At 36.5% G+C, this 21,542-nt stretch overlaps 1 protein-coding gene across 3 annotated transcripts in view; it reads right to left on the minus strand.

The window, feature by feature from the left end:
* LOC129238559 (inhibitory POU protein) overlaps window positions 1-21,542 on the minus strand; it is a 168,117-nt gene that overhangs the window by 131,280 nt on the left and 15,295 nt on the right. For all 3 annotated transcript variants that reach the window (XM_054873618.1, XM_054873617.1, XM_054873619.1), the window contains exon 2: window positions 15,022-15,078. In XM_054873618.1, the coding sequence (XP_054729593.1) occupies window positions 15,022-15,078 (57 nt within the window). The remainder of the gene's footprint in view (window positions 1-15,021; window positions 15,079-21,542) is intronic.

Below are 21,542 nucleotides of genomic sequence, written 5' to 3' on the forward strand. Positions count from 1 at the left end.
CCATTAGAAATCCCACCATTTTAAAATCGCCAATCAGCTGCCAGTTATACTCGCGATATTTTACAGATTCAATCAAAATTTTGACACTTTCATAATTTTCTTTGAGGTGTACTGAATGAGCAATTAGAAGAGATGGAAATTTATTTCCGTTGTGTAATAAAACAGCTTTTAAACTTTTTGTTGAGCTGTCAATGAATAAACGCCATTCGTTAGGAACACAAGGTATTCCAATTTCTTCAAACATACCTTTTATGTCATTAAAAAAACAAAGTCCAGCTGCTGTACGAAATATGTTGAGAATATTTCATGTCTAGTCCGCTGATCCGTAATATTAACATCATCAAGCAAATTCCACTACTTTAAGCGAGAGCCTAAAAGCTCTGCTTTACTTTTTGGTAAATTCAAATCTCTAACTAAATCATTAAAATCTTCTGTTTTGAGTATTGTTACTGTAACTATTAGGAAAGCAAACTTTATACCGAAAAAAGGTATTTTCTCTTCGTTTTTGTTCATAATAAAGCAGAAAATCATAAAATAAACTTTAGGACAAAGAATGAAAATTATTTTGTAGAATGGTGTTATATGTTATTCGCCGTAGCCGAATGGGTTGATGCGCGACTACCATTCAGAATTCAAAGAACGTAGGTTCGAATCTCCGAGAAACACCAAAATGAAGAAATTTTTTTTCTAATAGCAGTCGCCTCTCGACAAGCAATGGCAAAAATCAGAGTGTATTTCTTCCTTGAAAAAGCTACTCATAAAAAATATCTGTACAGTATGAAATAGATTTCGGGATGAAAGAAGAAAATAAAAGTGAAGAAGAAGCAAAGGAAGGAACTCGAAGAGAATTTTGCGAGTAGTGACGATAATGATCATGACAATGACTATGATGACATAGAAACAATTGCAAATCGAGCTGTGGCGCGAAAAAAACACAATTGGTCAATTTCGGAATGATTCGGTGAATCAAAAAGAGTCATGGGACATAAAAACCGTTATGTACACGCAATAATTGAGAGTTTTTTTTTTTTGGAACAACATCAAGACGCACACCACAAATAGGAGAAGAGGCTCGGCCAAATACCCAAAAAGGGTATACGCGCCAATTATATAATTGAGAAACCAAATTCGGTTAAAGAAGAATCGTCACAAAATCGCGAATGGAAAAATGCAATGCAGACTGAATATAACGCACTTATGAAAAACAACACGTGGAACCTAGTAACCTGCCCAGAAAACAAGAACGTCATTGGATCAAAGTGGGTATTTACTACGAAACATAACGCTTGGTAGCGCAGGGCTGCACACAAGTGGCCGGTATTGATTACACAGACACATTTGCCCCGGTGCACCACGGTGGTAAGCCACTCAACTATAGGTATCATTTTGTCGCTGGCAGTGCAGTGTAGTTTCTTTTTTTTTGGGTATGAAACTAAAAACTATCAATCGCTTGTTGGTGGTTTGACATACTTGGCTACCATTTCGCTTACACGGTATCCAAACTAGCTCAATTCCATGGACATCCACATAGAGAGCATATGTTGGCAGCAAAAAGAGTGCTTAGTCAGGTATCTAAGGTATCTAGGCCTCAGGGTAGGTTAACTTTTCTACCTAACAGCCAAAGTCTTATTTGCTTTACAGATGCTGATTCGGCTTCTGATAGTACGGATATAAAATCGTACAGTGGATTCGTTTTGTTCCTAGGCGAAAACCTGATTGCGTGGGAGTCCAAAAAACAAAAGGCGGTCTCACTTAGTACTATGAAGGCGGAGTGCATCGCAATGTGTTCCGGGGCAAAAGAAGTGATATTACATAGTATTCTGCTGCAGGAGATGGGTTTTAATGAATACACTAAGAAGCCAATAACAATCATATGTGACAACCAGAGTACGCATTCAATTGTGCATCGGGGCAGCAAGCACACCGACATTCGCTATCATTACCTTCGTGACAAATATCATGGAACTGTATTAAATATTGAATATGTCCCGTCAGAAGATAATGAAGCGGATATACTTACGAAGAATCTTGCCAAAGACCGGTACAAATACCTAACTGGCGCTATGAAGCTGAAATTTTGAATATTTTTTTTTTTTTTTTAATTTTTTATTGTATCGAGCCAACTAAATTTTCGTTACATTTTTTCAATTGTAGGTATAAGAAAAAAAAGAAAAATTTTGAAGTACGATTTTTTTATTCATACAATACTATAAATCAATTGGGTTGGGCGGAGTTTTTAAAAATCTGGCAACTACACACATTTTGTCAACCCACTTGCTATCTAACACGTGCATTCCATACTTTATTAACATAACAAAATAAAATCACACAGACTACTATAAGCTTTCTATCGCAGATTACTTCTGGGTTTGCTGCTGCTAGTGTGTTTAAGAGCAAACACCAGCCAAACTAAAGGGTTTTCCAATAACAGGTGTTATTGGTAAATAGATTGCGCTATCGAGAGATTATTAACGATTTTTTATGGCCTTGGGACTTTTTTCTTTGCAACCACGTGAAAGAGAAGGTCTACGCCAACAGCCCAGGGTCGATTCAATACCTCAAAGATGGAATTCGTGAGGCTATCGAGGACATAGGTCAGCCACTTTGCAATTCGGTTATGGAAAATTTCATGAAAAGGATATTGTCCTGTAAGCGTGCTCGTGGTGGTCAGTTGCCTCATATTATTTTCCACTATTAACGGCATACCTTCCTTTTTATAATGAATCAAAATAACCCCTCTTATTCAAAAACACTTTAAATACACTATAAATAGCATAACCCAAACCCACTTCAGCTACATCTTTTACAGCGCGTTTTTGTTGGGTTTGCATGCATTTTAATATTATATTAAATGGCGGCAATAAAATATTGAAAGAAACATGAATTCATAATTTTGATATCTGTGATCGGCATATTTATAAAATAATGTTAGTTGTATAGAGAAAAATTAAAGTGCTTCACCCTCTAAAAATATGTGAATAGACTAAAAATAAAATACACCAAGGTTTAGGACAATCAGAAAAGATTTAGAGTTGCAGCAGACGACTTCGGGGCTCCAATTGATTGTTCACCAATTTTTTGAGTAACAATAACCGGAAGTCGTTCCACTTTCTCTTCACACTTATTTTCGGATTTCACGATGCATAGTGATTCGTTTTTACTAGAATTTCGCTTTTTCCCAAAACTCGAAATAACCAATCTAGCACTTTCACGTATAGTGATAGAACGGTAAGAGTGTCGGGACGGAGTATCGACATTTTTCGTTTACTGAGTAGTATAGAGAACTTGATTTTGACAAGTACTGAGAAAATATTGCAAAATGAAGTTGGCAATTATCAGGGTGTGAGCTATGGGTACCACAACAGCCGGGGTCACCAGGTACCTAACCTTTCTCACATCAAAGTGCGCAAAGAGGGATCGCATTCTATAAGAGGTAATTCTATCTCTTACAGAACACAGCGGAACTAAATTTACCTCCCCCTTAATCGATTTCCATGCCCATTGGGTGGTTTGCAATCAGGGGCGTCCAACTGTATTTTAATGGAGCTCCCCGATAACTGTCCACCTCAATATGAAGTTCTGAATTAGTCAACCGTTCACATTCCCCTAACCTGTTCGAAAGGTCTTTGACCAAAGAACCAACTGAAAATCGTCAGCAAAACAAATAAAAACGAGCAGCAGGAAAAAGTGCAGAAGATTTTGCATCCCAGAAAGGCTTCTGCTGAAACATTGAGGAAAGCTCAGAATAAAATGCGATTTCCCCAAATTACATCCAGAAGTTTAAAGATGATTGGACTTCTTAGTGCAAGGAAATACTAGACGTCCTAATAAATGTCTAAATGAAAATTTTGAACCACTTCAAACTTGCACTTTACAATATTTAAATTTAATTTAATAACACTGCGTACCCAATTTTTTTTTTTAGTTTTGTTTAGAAAGTTTGGAATTTTGTTTCAAATTTTTGGAACTTTTATAAATGATGTACCAAGTTTGAAACTTTTATTTATATGATATCTATTGTAGAACAAAATACACTTTTATAAACAACTTATGCAAATTAAATAAATAATTAGGAGCACGTATTTAAAAATTTCTCATTACCAGAGCCAGATATCCAATAATATAAGCTGTGTTCCGTTGTGGAAGAAAAAATTAAAATCAGGTGGCAGTTAGTATTTCTGAGCGAAAAAAATTAAAATCAGAAGCTGAGTTTTATTCTTGCGTGAAAAACAAAATCGAATCGTAGTCATTACTTCTGACTAAAAATATTTGAATCAAGAAAAAAGAAATTAAAATTATTTTACAGCATGAACACGCAAAACACTTGTCTTATTTATGCCTCTCACAAACAAACTAAACATGCTACAGGGTTTGATTGAAAAGTAATGAGCCTTCCCGCGCGGAGCGTCTGCCAAGTGATCAACCTAATCGGCTGGTGGGGGAAAATGATCGTTGGACCATCCCCTTCCACTAGAAACCGGTCCCAGTTCGCTGGCAACAGCGGTGCAGTAACATCGCTCCGCGCGTGTAAGCTGTTTTAAAAGTGTGTTAGGATTTTGCAGTTGCGAAAATGCAGCGATCGTTGGAGCAACGTTACTCGATCAAATTTTGCGTAAAGCTTAACAAAACGAGTACCGAAACCATTGGGCTACTCAAGGAGGCTTACGTGGACCAATCTCTGTCGGGGACCAAGTCGTTCAAGGAAGGCCGGGAGGACGTCGAAGACGAACAGCGCTCTGGAAGCCCTGGACTCTCAAGGCATCGTCCACAAGGAGTTGTACCTCCAGAAAGCACTGGAAACGCGGCATTTTACAAAGAATTACTCCTTCGGCTGAAAAACTGCATCGCCCGGGTTCGGCCCGACCTCGTCAGCAATTGGACCCTTCATCACGACAATGCGCCGGCGCACACCGCCTTCCTCTGCACCTCTGCATTGGCCAAGATGGGGGTTCCGGTGCTTCCCAACCCTCCCTACAGCCCAGACCTGTCCCCTCCGGACTTCTTCTTGTTCCCGCGCCTGAAAAGAAAGCTGAAGGGGAGGCGTTTCGACTCCATCGAGGCGATCCAAAAAACTGTGACAGCCGAATTGAACGCGATTCCGGCGGATGAGTTTAAAAAATGTTTCCTGCAGTGGAAGGACCGCTACCAGCGGTGTATTGAAGAATATTAGTTGTATAAGCCAAAAGGTTTAATAAAACTGCTTAAAAAAAATAAGGCTCATTACTTTTCAATCAAACCCTGTATATTCCAAAACCGTGAACATATCTTCGAGAGAAGTGTACCAACATAAAAAAATAATAATCGAAAGTCGAATGCACGTAACTCGTGAAAAATTAAACATTCACCTTATTTTTTGAACACACTTCGTATGTTAGGAATATTTTTGGAAAATCAGGTGTTGACGTCATCTGTCTAACTTTAATAGGACACGTACGATCAAACAATCAAAAAAGAGGAATACGTTGCAATTTATTGCAAGTCTACTCTAAAAATGAGGCTTCTAGCAGTTTCAAATCAATCAGAAATGGAATTTATCATAGCGGAAATTTCAGACAGTGTCTGCGTAATATTAATGTCTTGCGTGCGTAATCCTTCCAAGTGTTTCATGTAAAATTCGTTTTCGTTGACTCATCTATATTTTTAATTGATTATAAGCGTTATATAATATTATGTGTGGTGACTGTATTGTAAACCTTCTTTTAAGTGAGTCACAGACTCAGTAACTACTGCAGGACTTGCTAAAACTAACAGTGTTGTACCATCTAGATATGCCAACAATGTTAGTCCTAGCTTGTTAGACCACGGTATTAAATCTATGTAGTATTGAACACATGTTTTTCATATCGGACCATGACCGGTCACTCCTCGGCAAACAATGGCAAACCTTCAAGTGTATTTTTGCTCTTAAAAAGCTCCTCATGAAAAACTATTTACCGCTCGGAGGCGGCGTAAAAACTAGGTGCCTCCATCGGTGGAAAATATCAGCATGAACACCACAAATTGGAAGAGGTGTTCGGCCAAACACCCAAAAAAGTGTCTGCGCAAATTAAATAACGTATGGAAACGTTAATGATCTGTATGCTGATTTGTCAATTTTTGACTTGGATGACTGTTCATTCGTTGAGATATATAGATGCAAATGGCATAACTTGAAAAGGCTAAATGTGCATGGAAAACTTGAGGCTGAGTGCTCCAAATACACATAATGATTATTTTACTAGCGTCGATTATGGACTACAAAATTTTTGATCATTCTGCTTACAAAGAAAAAAATTTAGTTTGATGAAGTTACTGAGGAGGTTTTAAACTATGCTGCCGCATATTCCCCTATTTTTTTATTTTCAAACAGAGAGGAATAAAGTCGCCATTATTCCAATTGCCAAAAAGGATATTGCCACTAATGCCAGAGATTATAGACTGACATGCATTCTGCCAGCTGGTTTCAAAGTATGATTCTGTTTCGTTCACAAATTGATATTGCGTTCAACAATGTTACGTGTTTTTTTTATGAGCTTAAAAGATATGACCACGACTTTTTGTCGGAAAGTGAGACTTACTGTCTTTATAAATCTGACTGTTAGTTTTAATTTTAAGTTTACATTCTATTGTACTAGAATTAAGTTTTTAAATTTTGTAACTTCCATTCTGTAGATGTATTAAAAAAGAGTAAAACTCTTATATAGCAAATAAATAAAATCTGCAACTCAATGAACACAGCAAATGCGTTCAAGACAGAAATAACTATCAATTTTTATTTTCTTTATCTTTATTTATTGAAAATTTCTTGCATAAGAAACTAAGAATAAGTTAAGAAATCGTATGTGCTAGAGTACATAATAATTATTTGTTCAGTTGAAATATATATGTACATATATGACTAAATCGGATATGAATGTGATGGAAGTGAACATATGGAGGGAGCCAGGAAGGGCGGATGTGCAGTCTCCGATTCTTCGTAAGTCCTAGTTTCCAATTTCCCTTAAAGCTTCGGTTATTCCTCATGGGTTTGATAGATGTGGAGGAGGAAGTCAAAAAGGACGAGTTTCCAGTGTCCGATTTTTCGTAGCTGGGAGCCGGAATTGTATGCGAATTTGTTTTTATGTTATGAAATTGAATGGAGGGTGCCAGAAAGGACTAGTGTCCAGTCTCCCTTCAAGCTTTCTTTATCTCTCATGGCGGTGAAAGCGGAAATGGCCGAGATACCATTGCCTTCGTCTTCGTGCGAGATGTGATAATTAAAGTACACAATTGTCTCTGGGAATTTTAGCGTTCTTTATATACCATGGAACTCCTGCACTCCTTGCACTTCCTGAAGTTTTGACCACATTGGTTTTAGCATGGCTTTATGCGTAGCGCTTTATATAGTAGCGCTTTGTTCTCTAGAGGTAATGTTAATTTCGAATTAAGCATCCAATAAAAGTTTTTTCATTTTAAGCTTGATATTAGTCACTTTCTTTTCAATGTGATTCCGCCAGTGACTCTTCGATCTAAGTGAATTACAAGATTTTTTTTCAACTTTTCACAACTCAGTGGAACATTCAACAAATCAAATTATTTACAATTTTCGATTTTACGTTCATCATATAAGTTGGTCATATCAACAACAGTTTGTTCAAATAGCCCTATGAACAAAAGAAAAGCAAGGGCAGCGAGAATAACATACAAACAAAAAACTACCTGAAGTATTTTACCTAAATTTACACGTAACGAACAGACTGTTCGTTTGATAGTATTTGGTTCATTTTGTGAATATTGAATTGTTTTGCGCTTGCATAAAAAAGCCACATCAGCCAATCATTATCATCATTGGAAAAAATTCCCTTCCTATTCATCATGATCAAGTAATAAAATTCCTAATCCAAAAAGACAATTTATTTTTGTATAAAATCGTCCAAGAAAGCAAATATTTAGTCGCATGAGAAAAAAGCAAGAAAGCTATAATTGATTTTATTTTCCACAAAATGTGCTACAATTCTTTCCGCCGTAGGTGTTGACTCTCTCTCTGATGCGCTATTCAACCGCTTTTGTGACATCGCACTCTTAAAAACAATCTCATTGGTTTTAGGCCAAATATTCATATTGTGTCAAAAAAATAAATAAATATATGTTTGCTAATAATTTAATTATGTTCTAAGTGATAGGTAAAATATCATCTTCTCTCGTTTGGAGCTGAAAATTAAAACCTACTTTACGTGGACTAGTAATAATTTTTGGTTCACTTGATTAGGGCTCCTGCTGGTTAGGGGGTTAAAGTGCTCACACTGACCGACGTATTGTAGTTCCTTACCGCAGCCCGTAGAGAACACAAAATTGAGCAAAACTTATCCCATAGAGGCCAACTGCGTTCTTTTAGTTACACATTTACACAATACATCGGTTTGTGTGCGTATGTGTTTGGTTGTATCTACATAATGTTGCCATTGATATTTTTGCTTCCACACTTTTTCACACATCCACGTTATCAGTTGCAATATTTCATTGTTTAATAATATATATATAATATAATTGGCGCGTACACCCTTTTTAGGTGTTTGGCGGAGCTCCTCCTTCTATTTGTGGTGTGCGTCCTGATGTTGTTCCACAAATGGAGGAACCTACAGTTTTAAGCCGACTCCGAACGGCAGATATTTTTATACACAGAAATACACTCGGAGGTTTGTCATTGCCTGCCGAGGGGCGACCGCTATAAGAAAAATGTTTTTCTTTTTTTTTTAATTTTGATGTTTCACCGAGATTTGAGCCTACGTTCTCTCTGTGAATTCTGAATGGTAGTCACACACCAACCCATTCGGCTACGGCGGCTGCCCAAAATATTATTAATAAAAATTAATAAACCAAAGCCAAAAACCAACAAATGCAAATAGTTAATTTATCTATAATTAACATTATTCTACATTGTTTTTAAGTTAATTTAACAAAAATAAATTTTCCAAGCTTATTTTGTAAATGATTTCGAAATGTACTGTTTGGCAACACTGTGTGGTGAGAGAGCAATCCTGAGAGGAATTTACAAAAATCCTGCGATAAAATCTACGATACTACGATACGGGTGGGAAGTAATTTTTCATTTGCATGGTTCTCTCATTAGTTTGATCGTGACAGCTGCGTTTACGTCGGTGACTGTTTGCAGTATTAGAATTTGCCCGCGGTAACGGATGCCTGTCCTCAGATGAGGCTAAAGACCACACGTCAGCCTGTTAGTTATGAGTTAACTCAACGATGATAGGCTGAGCGAAACAGAAACGGCTTGGTCACGATGGGAACACTGTCGTCATTAGAGCGCCCGACTACCTGACAGTACAACAGAATATGCTCATGAGTCAGGGATCTGATGATTTTACATTTGCTTGCCGTGCTTGTGTGTCATTCCGCATTAGGGTTTGGTCCCAGGTGCAAGTGATTGTAATATAACAGAGACTCAATCTGCTTGCATGCATATTCTTTTGGAACCCAACCAAAACAAGACTCTGTCGACCGAGTCAAGGCGGTATAATCCTGTCAGCACTTTAAGCTAAGTAGTGCCTAAAGAACCAGTCGTTAGCGGTCCCCTCCGATGCCCAGGCAAGGTCGGTTGTAGCAAGTGCCTTACCGCAGTGTGCCGGTTCTGCCGCGGCGAAGCAGAAGAAGAATAAGAAATCCTCTGGGTCGCTGCTCAAAGCTCGCTACCTGAGTCCAAATTTATTCTGGCTTAGATAGCTAAGAATGAATCGGCCGGTAGACCAGGTGATCGCGATGCAGGTCACAAGGTCAGATATGTTTCGGAGTACAAAACCATGGCCGTGAAGAAAACTACCGACCTCCAATTACATAAAAATCCTCGGAACCAACCAGCGACTAAGCGTGACCGATCATAATATGTGACAGGATTGCTACCAAGACTCAGGGCGTTGAGTGCCCTACAAGAAGCGCGGCGTCTGCGGTTGCGAGGGTTGCTTATGGCGAGGTGGCCAGGGATCACCTCCAAGTTTCCCTCGTAGAGGAAAAATCCCCTAGTGTTAGGGAGGTACTGGCCAATTCGAATATCTCATGGCAAACCAAGGACAGGTACCTCTTTTCGACTCAGGAGATATCTGCACTGGCTGTAGGGTGATGAGTGTGTCGATGAGTTCTCCAAGGGTTTTCTGGAGAAGTGCATTACTGTCAGACATGCCAGGGAGGGGCTCTCGCTTAAGCTCATCCCAGCTTCTGAGATCCCTGGAAAACTCAGAAGCGGCATTTGGCTACCGAAGGTGAAGCTGGAGGGTCCGAGGATTCTTCATTGCCTCAAGCTTCAAGACCCTAGGTTCCTGGTCTATGATCAAGTTGGAGGAACCTCAGAGAAACAGCTGCACTTCTGCTTATTTCTGAAGATTCCCTGATGGTACTCGAGGAAAAGAAGCACAAACTCCGTTTTGGCCTCAGGACGGTCAAATTTCAGATCTTCTCCACGTCTAGTGCTCCGGATGGCGATCTGGATGAAATAGTGAAAGCAGCTAATCAGCTCCATGAAGTATGGTCGTCTGCGACGGACGCGGTCAACGAGGCCAAGAGATCCATGAAATCCTCGGAGCTTGGGAAGGTCTTAGAGCAGTCTTAGGAGAGCATCCTTTCACAAAGTAATGTTAAGGGTAGCTCAGATTAACCTTCGCCACGATAGTATAGCCACCGATAACCTCTGTGTCATCCTCAGGGCTCAAGACATAGATATCTGCCTGGTCCAAGAACCCTGGGTTCGCCAGTCTAAGATCATGGACCTCCAGAGCAGACACCACGATTTGTTTTTATGTCCAGTCGGAAGGTAAGCCTAGAGATTGTATCCTCGTTAGGAATACTATTCATGCTTTTTTGACTTCTCATTACAGCTCACCAAGCGTGACAGAGGTCCGTGTAGAACCATACATGGCATACATGGCCCATGAAAATGCAGTAGGGCGTTTGGTGGATTTAACTTCATTTAATAAAAAGGCCATCCTCATCGACTGCGACGCCGAAACGGCTATAATATCACTAAACTTGGGAGGGTGCAAAGGACTGCATATATTGGCATCACCGGAGCAGTGCTGCCCGCAATGTCGCTTTGCACATACTTTCCATCACCTTTTACGTTATTTCAATTGCAGCTCAAAATGCAATGAGGTTACAGAAGGTTGGCAATCTCTCAAGGGAGACAATCTCTCAGGGAACATAGTCGCACTTTTGGGCAGTTAACACCGTATTTCTCCGAAATTCGAACATATCTCTCTATCCGCAGTTTGAGGGTCGTGCTAGGGCAACCTTCCAAATAGGCAGGATTAGATCGAGGGGAAAATCTGCACCAAAGCTTGCATCCCTGTCTTCATTAACGGCTCCAAGATGGAATCGGGAGTCGGAGCAGGGGTTTTCTCAGCTAATTTATCTACCTCCTTTAAACTGCCGAATACTGCTAGTGTTTTTCAAGCAAAAGTCTTTGCGATCCTGCAGGCATGCAAAATGCCTGAGGAAACAATCTTCCATTTCTCTTATGAATGTCCTGCTCTATGGAAGGACAGAATGTTAACCCAGGGCAAAGCGCTGTTCGAGAGTCTCGACCTAATAAGGTTCCTCAACCGCACAGACTGAATATAGCCATGCCGCTAAACGGTTAAACAATTTGATAACGAGGATGTGGAAACAAAATGATGCGGAAGCGCTAGTTAGATTCTGGACGAATGACCACTTAAAACAACCAACCAAAGCCATTGACTTTCCAAACCCACATGCGGAAAAGCCAGGGTTACCATTTAACGCCCATTGCGGAAACCTTGGTACCTTTCAGAGAAGGAGACTGTTGAGCACTTTCTCTGTAAATGTACGGGTTTGATAGCTAGACGATTAAGAGCACTGGGTGTTCCTTTCTTTGACAGCCTGGGACAGTGCGCCAACAGAAATGCCATCAATCTTGTCCATTATATCAACAGATCTGGCTGGCTGTAGATATCTTCCTGTTGGAGGTCTAATTGTATCAAAACGGCGCTTTAGTGGTACTTGGGGAGTGGCAGATTGTTACTTCAGCCATTTCATCTACCTACCTGATTAGGGCCGCAGGGAAAAATGTTTAATTAAAGCATTATTGGTTGTAAACTGCTATTTCTTTTCCTTCATAATGTGTAAGATCAACATATTTTGCAATTACTCCAAAAGTAATATACTACATAGAATAGAATCATAAAGTGATTTAATACTTAATACATTTCATAATTTCAGAATAAATACTCTCTATAACAATCAGTTTTCAAGCCCGTACACTACTGTATTTTCATATGTACTCGTATATGTAAATCTGTAGTTTTTCTAACAACTCTTCCTATAACAACTTGCGATAATGAGAGAAAATGTGTTTGAGAATGGAAAACAAATTGAAGATAAGATGATATTTTTAAAGTACATAATTGTACAGAATGGTCTTCATAAAACAAAACGTTTTCTTTATTATATTTTAATAGTTTTCTCTGCGGTCTTAATCAAGGGAATCACAAATTATTGATTGTCCAGGCAAATTATGTTATAATTTTGAACTACCTACGAGATAATCAAGTAAGAGAGAGTCACATCTTCATATTTATAGAGACACAAACTCCCAAGCACATCCGGAGCCCGGGGGAAAATTGCAAATGCGGGCCCTTTTTCATAAAACTTTTCGGAATTACTCTCGAGTCCGAGCCCCTCTGAGAACTCCGGGCCCGGGGTAAAAAGTCCCCGATTCCCACGATACACTCGGAGGTTTGCCATTATCTGCTAAGGGGCGACCGCTATTAGAAAAAAGTTGTCTTCATTTTAGCGTTTCAACCCATTCGGCTATGGCGGCCGCCGTATAAATACTACGTAATTTATATTCGCCGATATTTTGTAATGGACCTGCTAATTCATAATGGCTGCTAATCAAGGTAGTTAGAACGCATTTAATTGAGTATGCAATTTTAAATGGCTTTGGTGCTAGAGCAAATATTTGGTTCAAATAATCGCAATAATGCAAATTGATCTTCTATTCCAATTTAAACGGCTCCAGTTCTCATTCAAATTATGTTTTCCATTGACAATAAAGAAGGCACGAGGACAAGCACCTATTAGAATTGACTGGCGGCGGCGTGTATTCGGATTACCGGTTCAGCTAATCTGATTAAAATTGTAGATTAGCTGATTTAATTATTGTATAGCTTTGTCAGTAAAAGATGGACGCAGGCAACAAATACGGGTATTAACTGCCCTTATACTAAAAAATAATTATTTATTTAAAAAAAATCTCAAGTTTTAATTTCTCAAACTACTACTATCAAAGCAATTAATGTAGTTTCGAATATGTTAGTGCAAACTAGCATTGCATCCAGTCGTTCTTGTTCTTCTTTTTAAAACTTTGGTTATTTTTCATTCACAACAGATGGTAACTGTCGTTTTTCAGCAGTGTTGTCATCGAAAATGCATCTAATCAGCTTAAATTATGGGAATTAAGTCTGGTAGTTGATCCTGATTAGATGCTCTTAATTCCTGAGATAATTCCGAATTAAGTCGTTAATCCCGATTAAGGACACCGTCTGTCCATGCTGTTGTTCGGTTTGGACGTAATATCTCTATGTTTTACACATAGCCAGTTACAATATATTATATGTAGCTCTGTCCCATTTAACAAATAAAGGATCCTGATAGAAAATCTGCGAATATTATTAACAATGAAGTTTTATAAAAAAATTAATAAATAGTAACTTGAATATACATATGCAGGTATGTACGACTACTTATTGGAGCTCATTTAATTATGCATTCTGTTCACTCGATGGACCACCGTCACAAAATTATTTTTTATTATAATTCATTAATTTTAATAATTTTTTTTTATTTTTCACGCTTATTTTATAATAAGCATGTGTCAAACAAGGTACGATTTGCTAGTATATATATAAAATTAAGCTCACTTTGATTCTATAATTTGATAAAAAAATTTAAATTTATAAATTATGAGATTTTGTCATCAGTCAATTTATTGCCGAGTCAAGTGGGTAGTAGAACTGAGTCTGTGACTGTTTCTTCAGTTAATGAACATGGAGGACGAATGTAATGGAGGACACAATTGCAACGTTTTATTTTTTCCTAAGAATCAGTAACAATATTTTGAAAGTCTGTCGTGAAACCATTTCCAACTCTTGAATTATGACATATAACTGAGCTATAATTTCCGATTAATGGTTTTTCTTCCAAAATAGAATTGCATAAACATGCCATTCTAATTAGACCTACTATATTAATATATTGTTCAATTGTTTTTATTATACTGTGCTCCCATTTCAGTTTTGAAACTGTCACAATTCCCCAATGAACATCTTGATTATAAATATTGGCGAGGTTTAAATCAATCATATCGGATCTTAATTTACTTACGACATTCATAAAACCTCACTTTAAGCACAAGTATTTTACACAAGGTGAGTTCATGTTTTGTAATGTCCATTTGAGAATGTCAGTGGTGGTACTCGTTAAAGATGTTCAAATTATTTCATAGCCCAATCATACAGAAAATTTGAGAAAAAATTAAGTCAACTTTTGGAATTTACATGATAGCAATGTGGTTCATATTAATAAGGTTGAAAAACAAACCATTCTTCATCAAATGAATTTTAATGATCAGTTGCTAATATTTGTACATTTTTGAATACTGGCATCAAAGCCAACATTTGATCTTAAAAAAGCGGATTTGAATTACCTATTAAATTTGTTTCGTTAGTGAATTTAGTTATGAAGCAAGTGTGTGATTATTTCACAATCCTTTTCAAAAGGCACTTCGAATCGATTAATTTGTTTCTTGTCTGAAACTTTATTTATCCATTTTTTTATTGTGCGAGATTTTTAATTAGATTGCTTCGTAAGATTACTGAAATCCAACTACACAAATTCAAACCAAAAATTTAGTACCTTCACCTTCTTCTATCAGTTTTAGGTGCAGGCCTGTATTTGTATATTCATTAATAACTAGTTTTAATATCATGGCATTTTTTAAATTTCTAAACTGAAATGTGTAGATTTCAAAAAACTTACGTTCTGGCGAGCTGACCAAGAATTGCATAAAAGGGAAGCATCTTCTAAAATACGGGTCTGAAAAGATGTATAAGCAAATAAAACCCATGTTTTTTATTATATTCTAGTATTTACTTGTTAATTTTAGTTTTATACGCAGTGGCTGGCGCTAAATTAATAGACGTATATATAGTTTAAATTTGAAGATAAATATTTAGTTCTATGTTATTGTAGTGAACGCCTTTTTATATTCGCTGTGACTTAAAATTATAGAAAGAATGCCGGAACATCATACTTAAGATTTCTGGTATTAATTAACAAACAACACTTTCAAAAATTGGCAAATATATCACTCTCAACCGTTTTCAAACATATGACGTGTTTTTTGAAAAAATTACATTTTATATAAGATTTATAAGATTTCTCTCTCTCTGATACAGGAATTTAGAATGTAGTTTCACTTCTTCTTATAATACGTTCACATATAAGTAGATGATCTACTTTTTCGCGCTTAACTCAAAATCCGTAATTAAAAAGCGCGATTTCCCATACAAAATTTCTCTCCCAAAATCTGAGATCATAAAATAGTCTTAGATAATAACGATACTTTTCGACATACAACCCTGTGTTTTCTGTGTTATCGATAATTATTATTACGAATGTAAGGAGAAACATCAAAATAAAAACTAAATGAAATGGATGCCGGCAAAGAAAACGGATTCATTTTACAGAAAAAAACGTGTGTCCATAAACGTTTTGTCCTCTTATTACTTAATATAAAATGTTATATAGAATATCCCATGTGCATTGTTGCCATAATTTTTTGCAACCTCAGTAAACGTCGCAAACAGATTTCCTCCTACTGTTTATTACTAGCCGCCAATTGTATTTTCTTCATATCGTTAATAATAATTAAAGATACCAAATACACCGAAATATTCCACCTAAATTATTTCTACGAAGAAAAACCTCTCACAATAGTATTGTCAGCTGATTGTCAATTTTGCAGGTAATTTGCCATATGTGACCGGGTAGATTAATTTGGTGGATTTATACGTGATTAATGCATATGTGAACGTATTATTATCAGTCATGCTAGCAATCTGACAGAGTCGTGTTCACATTTTTTATAGTGCCAATTTATTTAAGACGAAACCCTCCTTTTTGACGTTGGAAAAATAAAACAAATCAAAGCCAAACATATCAGTTGGAACACTTTTAAAAAAGTATAAATACTGTCATCATAAAAAATTGTTTAAGAAAAAAACCAGTTGCTGCTTCCGTGGATGTTGCAACACGCTGAATAAAAATATTTAAACTTACTAAAGATGAATAGAATTAATTACTAAATTAAGTAAACTTGTTTGTATATTGCTTGTTTCTTTCCTATACCTCTTGGGGTTTTAATAATAATGTAGATATTTATATTTATTTATCTATTTATTTATATTTTTATCTAAGATGTGCAAGTGCATATGTAAGACTGTTAGCCTTCTATAACACATCTACACAATAGAAGCTACAAAATATTAAAATTAAAATTTTGTTTTTATGATTTCCATTATAAATATGTTAATATTATATTAACAATAATTAATTGGTGTTGGGGTTTGGAATTAAAATGTCCCTTCCCTTTGGAAAGGAACATTATTGTCTTTGGTGGCATTTTGTTACAATTTTAATTTAGTACAATATATGTAGTTTTCTATAATTTTATTTATAATACAGTACGAGCAGGATCTGTGGTTGTTTTGTGATTTAGTCTTCTTAGTTGAAGGTCCATTTCCGGTATTAGTCTCATTCCATATTTTTTGTGCTCTAAGAGTCGCAAGTTATGCTTACTGCTGCTTCTTTTTACTGTTTCAGTGACAGTGTCTATGCCGAGTTCGCGATGAATATCGTCATTTCTTATCTTCAGTAGTATTTTGTTGCTTATTTTTACTATGAATACACCTCTTGATGCCCTATGTCCTACTAAGGGCTGAGGATCGAAAGAAACGATTACACCTCTATGGTTTTAATTCGCATTCAATAAATTCAAACGCTTTTTAAATGTGAAAAAGGTTTTGAATGTTAAGAACAGTTCAGAGAAAGGGATTTATTATTCTTGCATAACCTTAGCGTAAGTTATACCTACATGTCAAATTAGTTAAAAAAAATAAAATCTTAAACCCCACACAACTCCATTAATTTTAATTCAATTACAGTCAAATATAGCTCTTTCGACGCAAAATTAAATTTACTATAACAGTAGTGCACTAAAAAAATCCTCAATATCGGATAATATCGTAAAAATTATGTGAAAGTTGAAAGAATAGAGAAAAAATAAAAAAATTCCAAATACTTCCGCCTACAGTCTCTTCAGTTGTCATTTCAGAAAAATTGTCAACACACTGTCAAAAAGGCTTGTTTTTGTTCTTTCGAACTAAAAAAACAAATTCGAAATCGGATGGAAATTGGCGAAGTTAGGAGTGATTCTTCACATCAACCTACTGAAAAACGGTTTTATGGCCATAAAATGAGATTTTGGGGGTGTATTGGAAATTTCTCCTATACCATTTTTCTTAGTTTTACTATACCTACAAGTTGTACTAGGTCTCCATAAAAGTATAAAATCACTGTCGCACAGTGTTATTTATTTCTTTTGCATTTTAAGAATACCATTTTATTTCGTGTTTTCTTTTTCATATACATAGTTTGAAATAAAAATAAGTTTAACTATAATTTATAAGGTAATGAAGAATTTCCCAGCTGGAATTTAAATATAGAAAAGACAATCTATTTAATGTGTAATATTTAATTTATATAAATAACATTTGTTGGGAATTTTTATAGCATCCTTTTATTCACTAGTTTTTCGGCAGCTTTTCAATTTGGAGTTATGAGATCGTCATAGCACGCGCTGCATATATGTAGGTGAAAATATTATACCATCTAAATGGAAGCAGAGGTAAGTATTCCCTTGCTTATTTGCATTTACATGCACATCACCGCAACACAGACCCACAAATGTTGATGATGATGATTCACACGTATAATTTGCGTCTACAAGGTATTAATAAAATAAAATGTACTTTTATAAATATGTCTCCGCAAATTTCGTTTTATCTCTTCTCCATTTTCATTTAATAACAAAATTGAACACTTTGTTATTATGAATGCTGTAACTTCTTGCTCAGGAGTAAATAATAATAATACGAGTAGTTGTTAACTATTTTTACTATTAATAACACAAATGCACTTCGAACAATTTAACGCGACACTCGAAAAACTTTGTTTACGTTCATTTACTATTCACAATCCAATTCGCCTTAGAAATAATTATTTTGGCACTTGTGCCAAAAAAGTAAGAACAAAATACATGTAACTTTTTATTTTTGTACAACTGCTATCACCTTCTATAGATCCGCCTTACACGCACCAATCTGTTGGAATGTCAACCGATTGTTTGGATTTGTTTTCCGTCTGTGCCCAGCTTTATGAACATACATACATATGTATATTTATATAATAAACAAAATGAATTGTACAAATTTTTTTTGAATTTCTGAAAAATAAATATAATATATATTACTACTACTACTATAATCAAATTTGTCATATAACACATGAGCTGAAAAGTTCAGGGCCTAACAAAGAAAACTCGTTTTTTGTTTTTTAGTGTTCAAAATTAGCTTTATTCATTTACGTAATTTCCATCAAGAGCAACGCAATAAATGCCACGCTGCTCTAACATTTCAATACCACTTTTGAAGAACGATTATTCTTTTGCCTCAGTTTGAGCATTTTTTTTTTTGGTCTGCGAACAAGCAGTAGTCGCTGGGAGCAAAATCTGGCGAATATGGTGGATATGGAAACAATTCGAAGTTCAACCCATGTAGTTTTGACATTATTTTGATTGACTTGTGACATGGTGCGTTGTCTTCAGTTGAACAGCGAGCAAACGCGACACCCACTTTGGACAGAGCTTTCTCATAGTCAAGCACTCATACAATATAAAGCCAACACGTTCGTTTGATATTTTTACGATGTCGACTAACTCACGCAACTTCACTTTTCGATCATTCAAAACGATTTTGTGGATTTGTCCAAGAAGGATCCTGCAATCTGCGCCAATTATCTTGGGATTAGTCTTCTAAATATTGCCTATAAAGGTCTAGCGAGCGTACTGTGTGAAAGGCTGAAGTCCACCATCATCCAAAAATGGTGCGGAAGCGCTCACCACTCTAACCAACCATCATCCAACTGATTGGATCTTATCAGAGCATCAGAGTTTCTAAAAATTTGCCTCTGACAATAAGTTCTACGACATCCGCGTAGGCAATCACCCTGAAGCCCTCCTCTCCAGCTCTTCCAGCAAATCGTTAAGTACGGCAATCCCCAGTAGTGGCGAGAGAACACCTCATTGCGAAGTGTGTCTGTTCACTTGCCGGCGGAGAGAGGTGTTGCCCCATTCAGCCGCGACCGTTCTATCGTTGAGCATCATGTGGATAACCCTAATAAGTACGGTTCCGACTCCTCGTTTACCCAGAGATTTGGTAATTGCCCCGGGAGGACATTGTTAAAAGTTCCCTCGATGTCGAGAAAGGCGCCCACAGTGAACTCTTTTTGATGGATGGACGCCTCGATGTCCTTAACAATTGTATGCAAAGCAGACTCTACCGATCTGCCTTTACAGTAAGCATGTTGAGCGTACGATAAACGCCCCCGCTGAATTTCACTCCTTATGTGCAAATCAATCAGGGTTTTCAGCAGGAACGACGAGAGACTGCTTGGTCTGAAATCCTTAGGGGATACATGTGAGATCTTATCTTAGCAGCATCTGAGGTGGCTCCACCTCGTCATCGTGCGCCATATAGGCTGAGACCAGGCCTATAGTGACAATGTCCTCATTGCTGAAATTAGGCAAAACGAAACCTTTTGGTTTTTTTCTGATGTGTATACAGGATCTTAGTTAACCTGCATCACTGTGAACCATCAGTAAATAATTAGAGTGCTGAACATTTATCTGAAGAATCTTCATCTTCGATAACACGGGTCAACACAAAACTTGACTTTGACTTGAAAGCATTAAATTTCAATTCTTTAGCTCGTAATTAGACGAAAAAAAATATTTGGCATGGAAAAGGTTGATTTCCTATTTAAGAAACAGCTTGAACGATATTTTTCAAAATCTATGATTCTAATTTTTATTTAAGAATGAAACTATTCAAATAAACATTTTTATTAATTTTTACTATGGTATAATATTAAAATAACTTACAAAAAAGTAGAAAATAATTTAAAAGTGTAAACTTTTACTTTTTCTTTTATGTTCGCAGGTACTATCCCTCAATAAACCCCAAATATAGTCTCCCATCATGTTTTCATTATATTGGCCTTGATAACGTTGTTGAAAGCTCATAATGTCCTGATGAAAACGTTCTACTTGCTCTTCTGAATATGCTCCCATGTTGTTTTTGAATTGATCTAAATGAGCGTGCAGCATATGTACTTTCAATGACATCCTGCAGCCCATCGCCTTAAAATTTTTCAGCATATTTTCAACTAGCTTTTCGTAATTTTTAGCTTTGTTATTTCGTAGAAATCCAGAAACGACTGCTCTAAAACTGTTCCAACTCGCTTTCTAAGTACGATTCAGGAACGCTGGAAATTTTTCATTGGCGAAAATTTGTCTGATTTGCGGACCAACAAAAACCCAAGCTTTAACCTTTGCTTCTGATAACTTCGGAAACAATTTTCGCTAGTACTCAAAAGCTTCTGAGGTTTGATCCAGTTTTTTAACAAATTGTTTCATGAACCTTAACTTAATGTGCAGAGGCGGCATTAACACTTTTTCCTCTTCAACAATTGGCTCAAATTTTACGTTTTCTTTCCCGACACAAAGTTCTGTTCTTACAGGCCACGACCGTTAAGTATAATGCTTAGCATCCGCTCTACTGTCCCATAAGCACAAATAACACGGATACTTTGTATATCCGCTTTGAAGTCCCATTAGAAATCCCACCATTTTAAAATCGCCAATCAGCTGCCAGTTATACTCGCGATATTTTACAGATTCAAGCAAAATTTTGACACTTTCATATTTTTTTTTAAGGTGAACTGAGTGAGCAATTGGAAGAGATGGAAATTTATTTCCGTTGTGTAATAAAACAGCTTTTAAACTTTTTGTTGAGCTGTCAATGTATAAACGCCATTCGTTAGGAACACAAGGTATTCCAATTTCTTCAAACATACCTTTTATGTCATTACAAAAACAAAGTCCATCTTCTGTGTAAAATATAATAAAAGTAGCGTCACTCTTAACACAATAACTCAAGAACTAATGAATAGAATATCATAAAAGCTGTTCAGCTGTCTTATTTAGGTTAGTACTAACTGAAAAATAGGTGAGTGCAATAAAACTAATGAGATCTATGTGTTAGGCCCGGGACTTTTCAGCCATACTTATTAAGGAAATTCGGCATTAATTTCTATTATTAAGGACTCATATATCAAAAAGTATTTATAAATAATTGAAAACTTTCGATTCGCCTTTTTCG

Source organism: Anastrepha obliqua, chromosome 2, assembly GCF_027943255.1.
Source record: "Anastrepha obliqua isolate idAnaObli1 chromosome 2, idAnaObli1_1.0, whole genome shotgun sequence".
In the NCBI taxonomy this organism is placed as follows: domain Eukaryota; kingdom Metazoa; phylum Arthropoda; class Insecta; order Diptera; family Tephritidae; genus Anastrepha; species Anastrepha obliqua.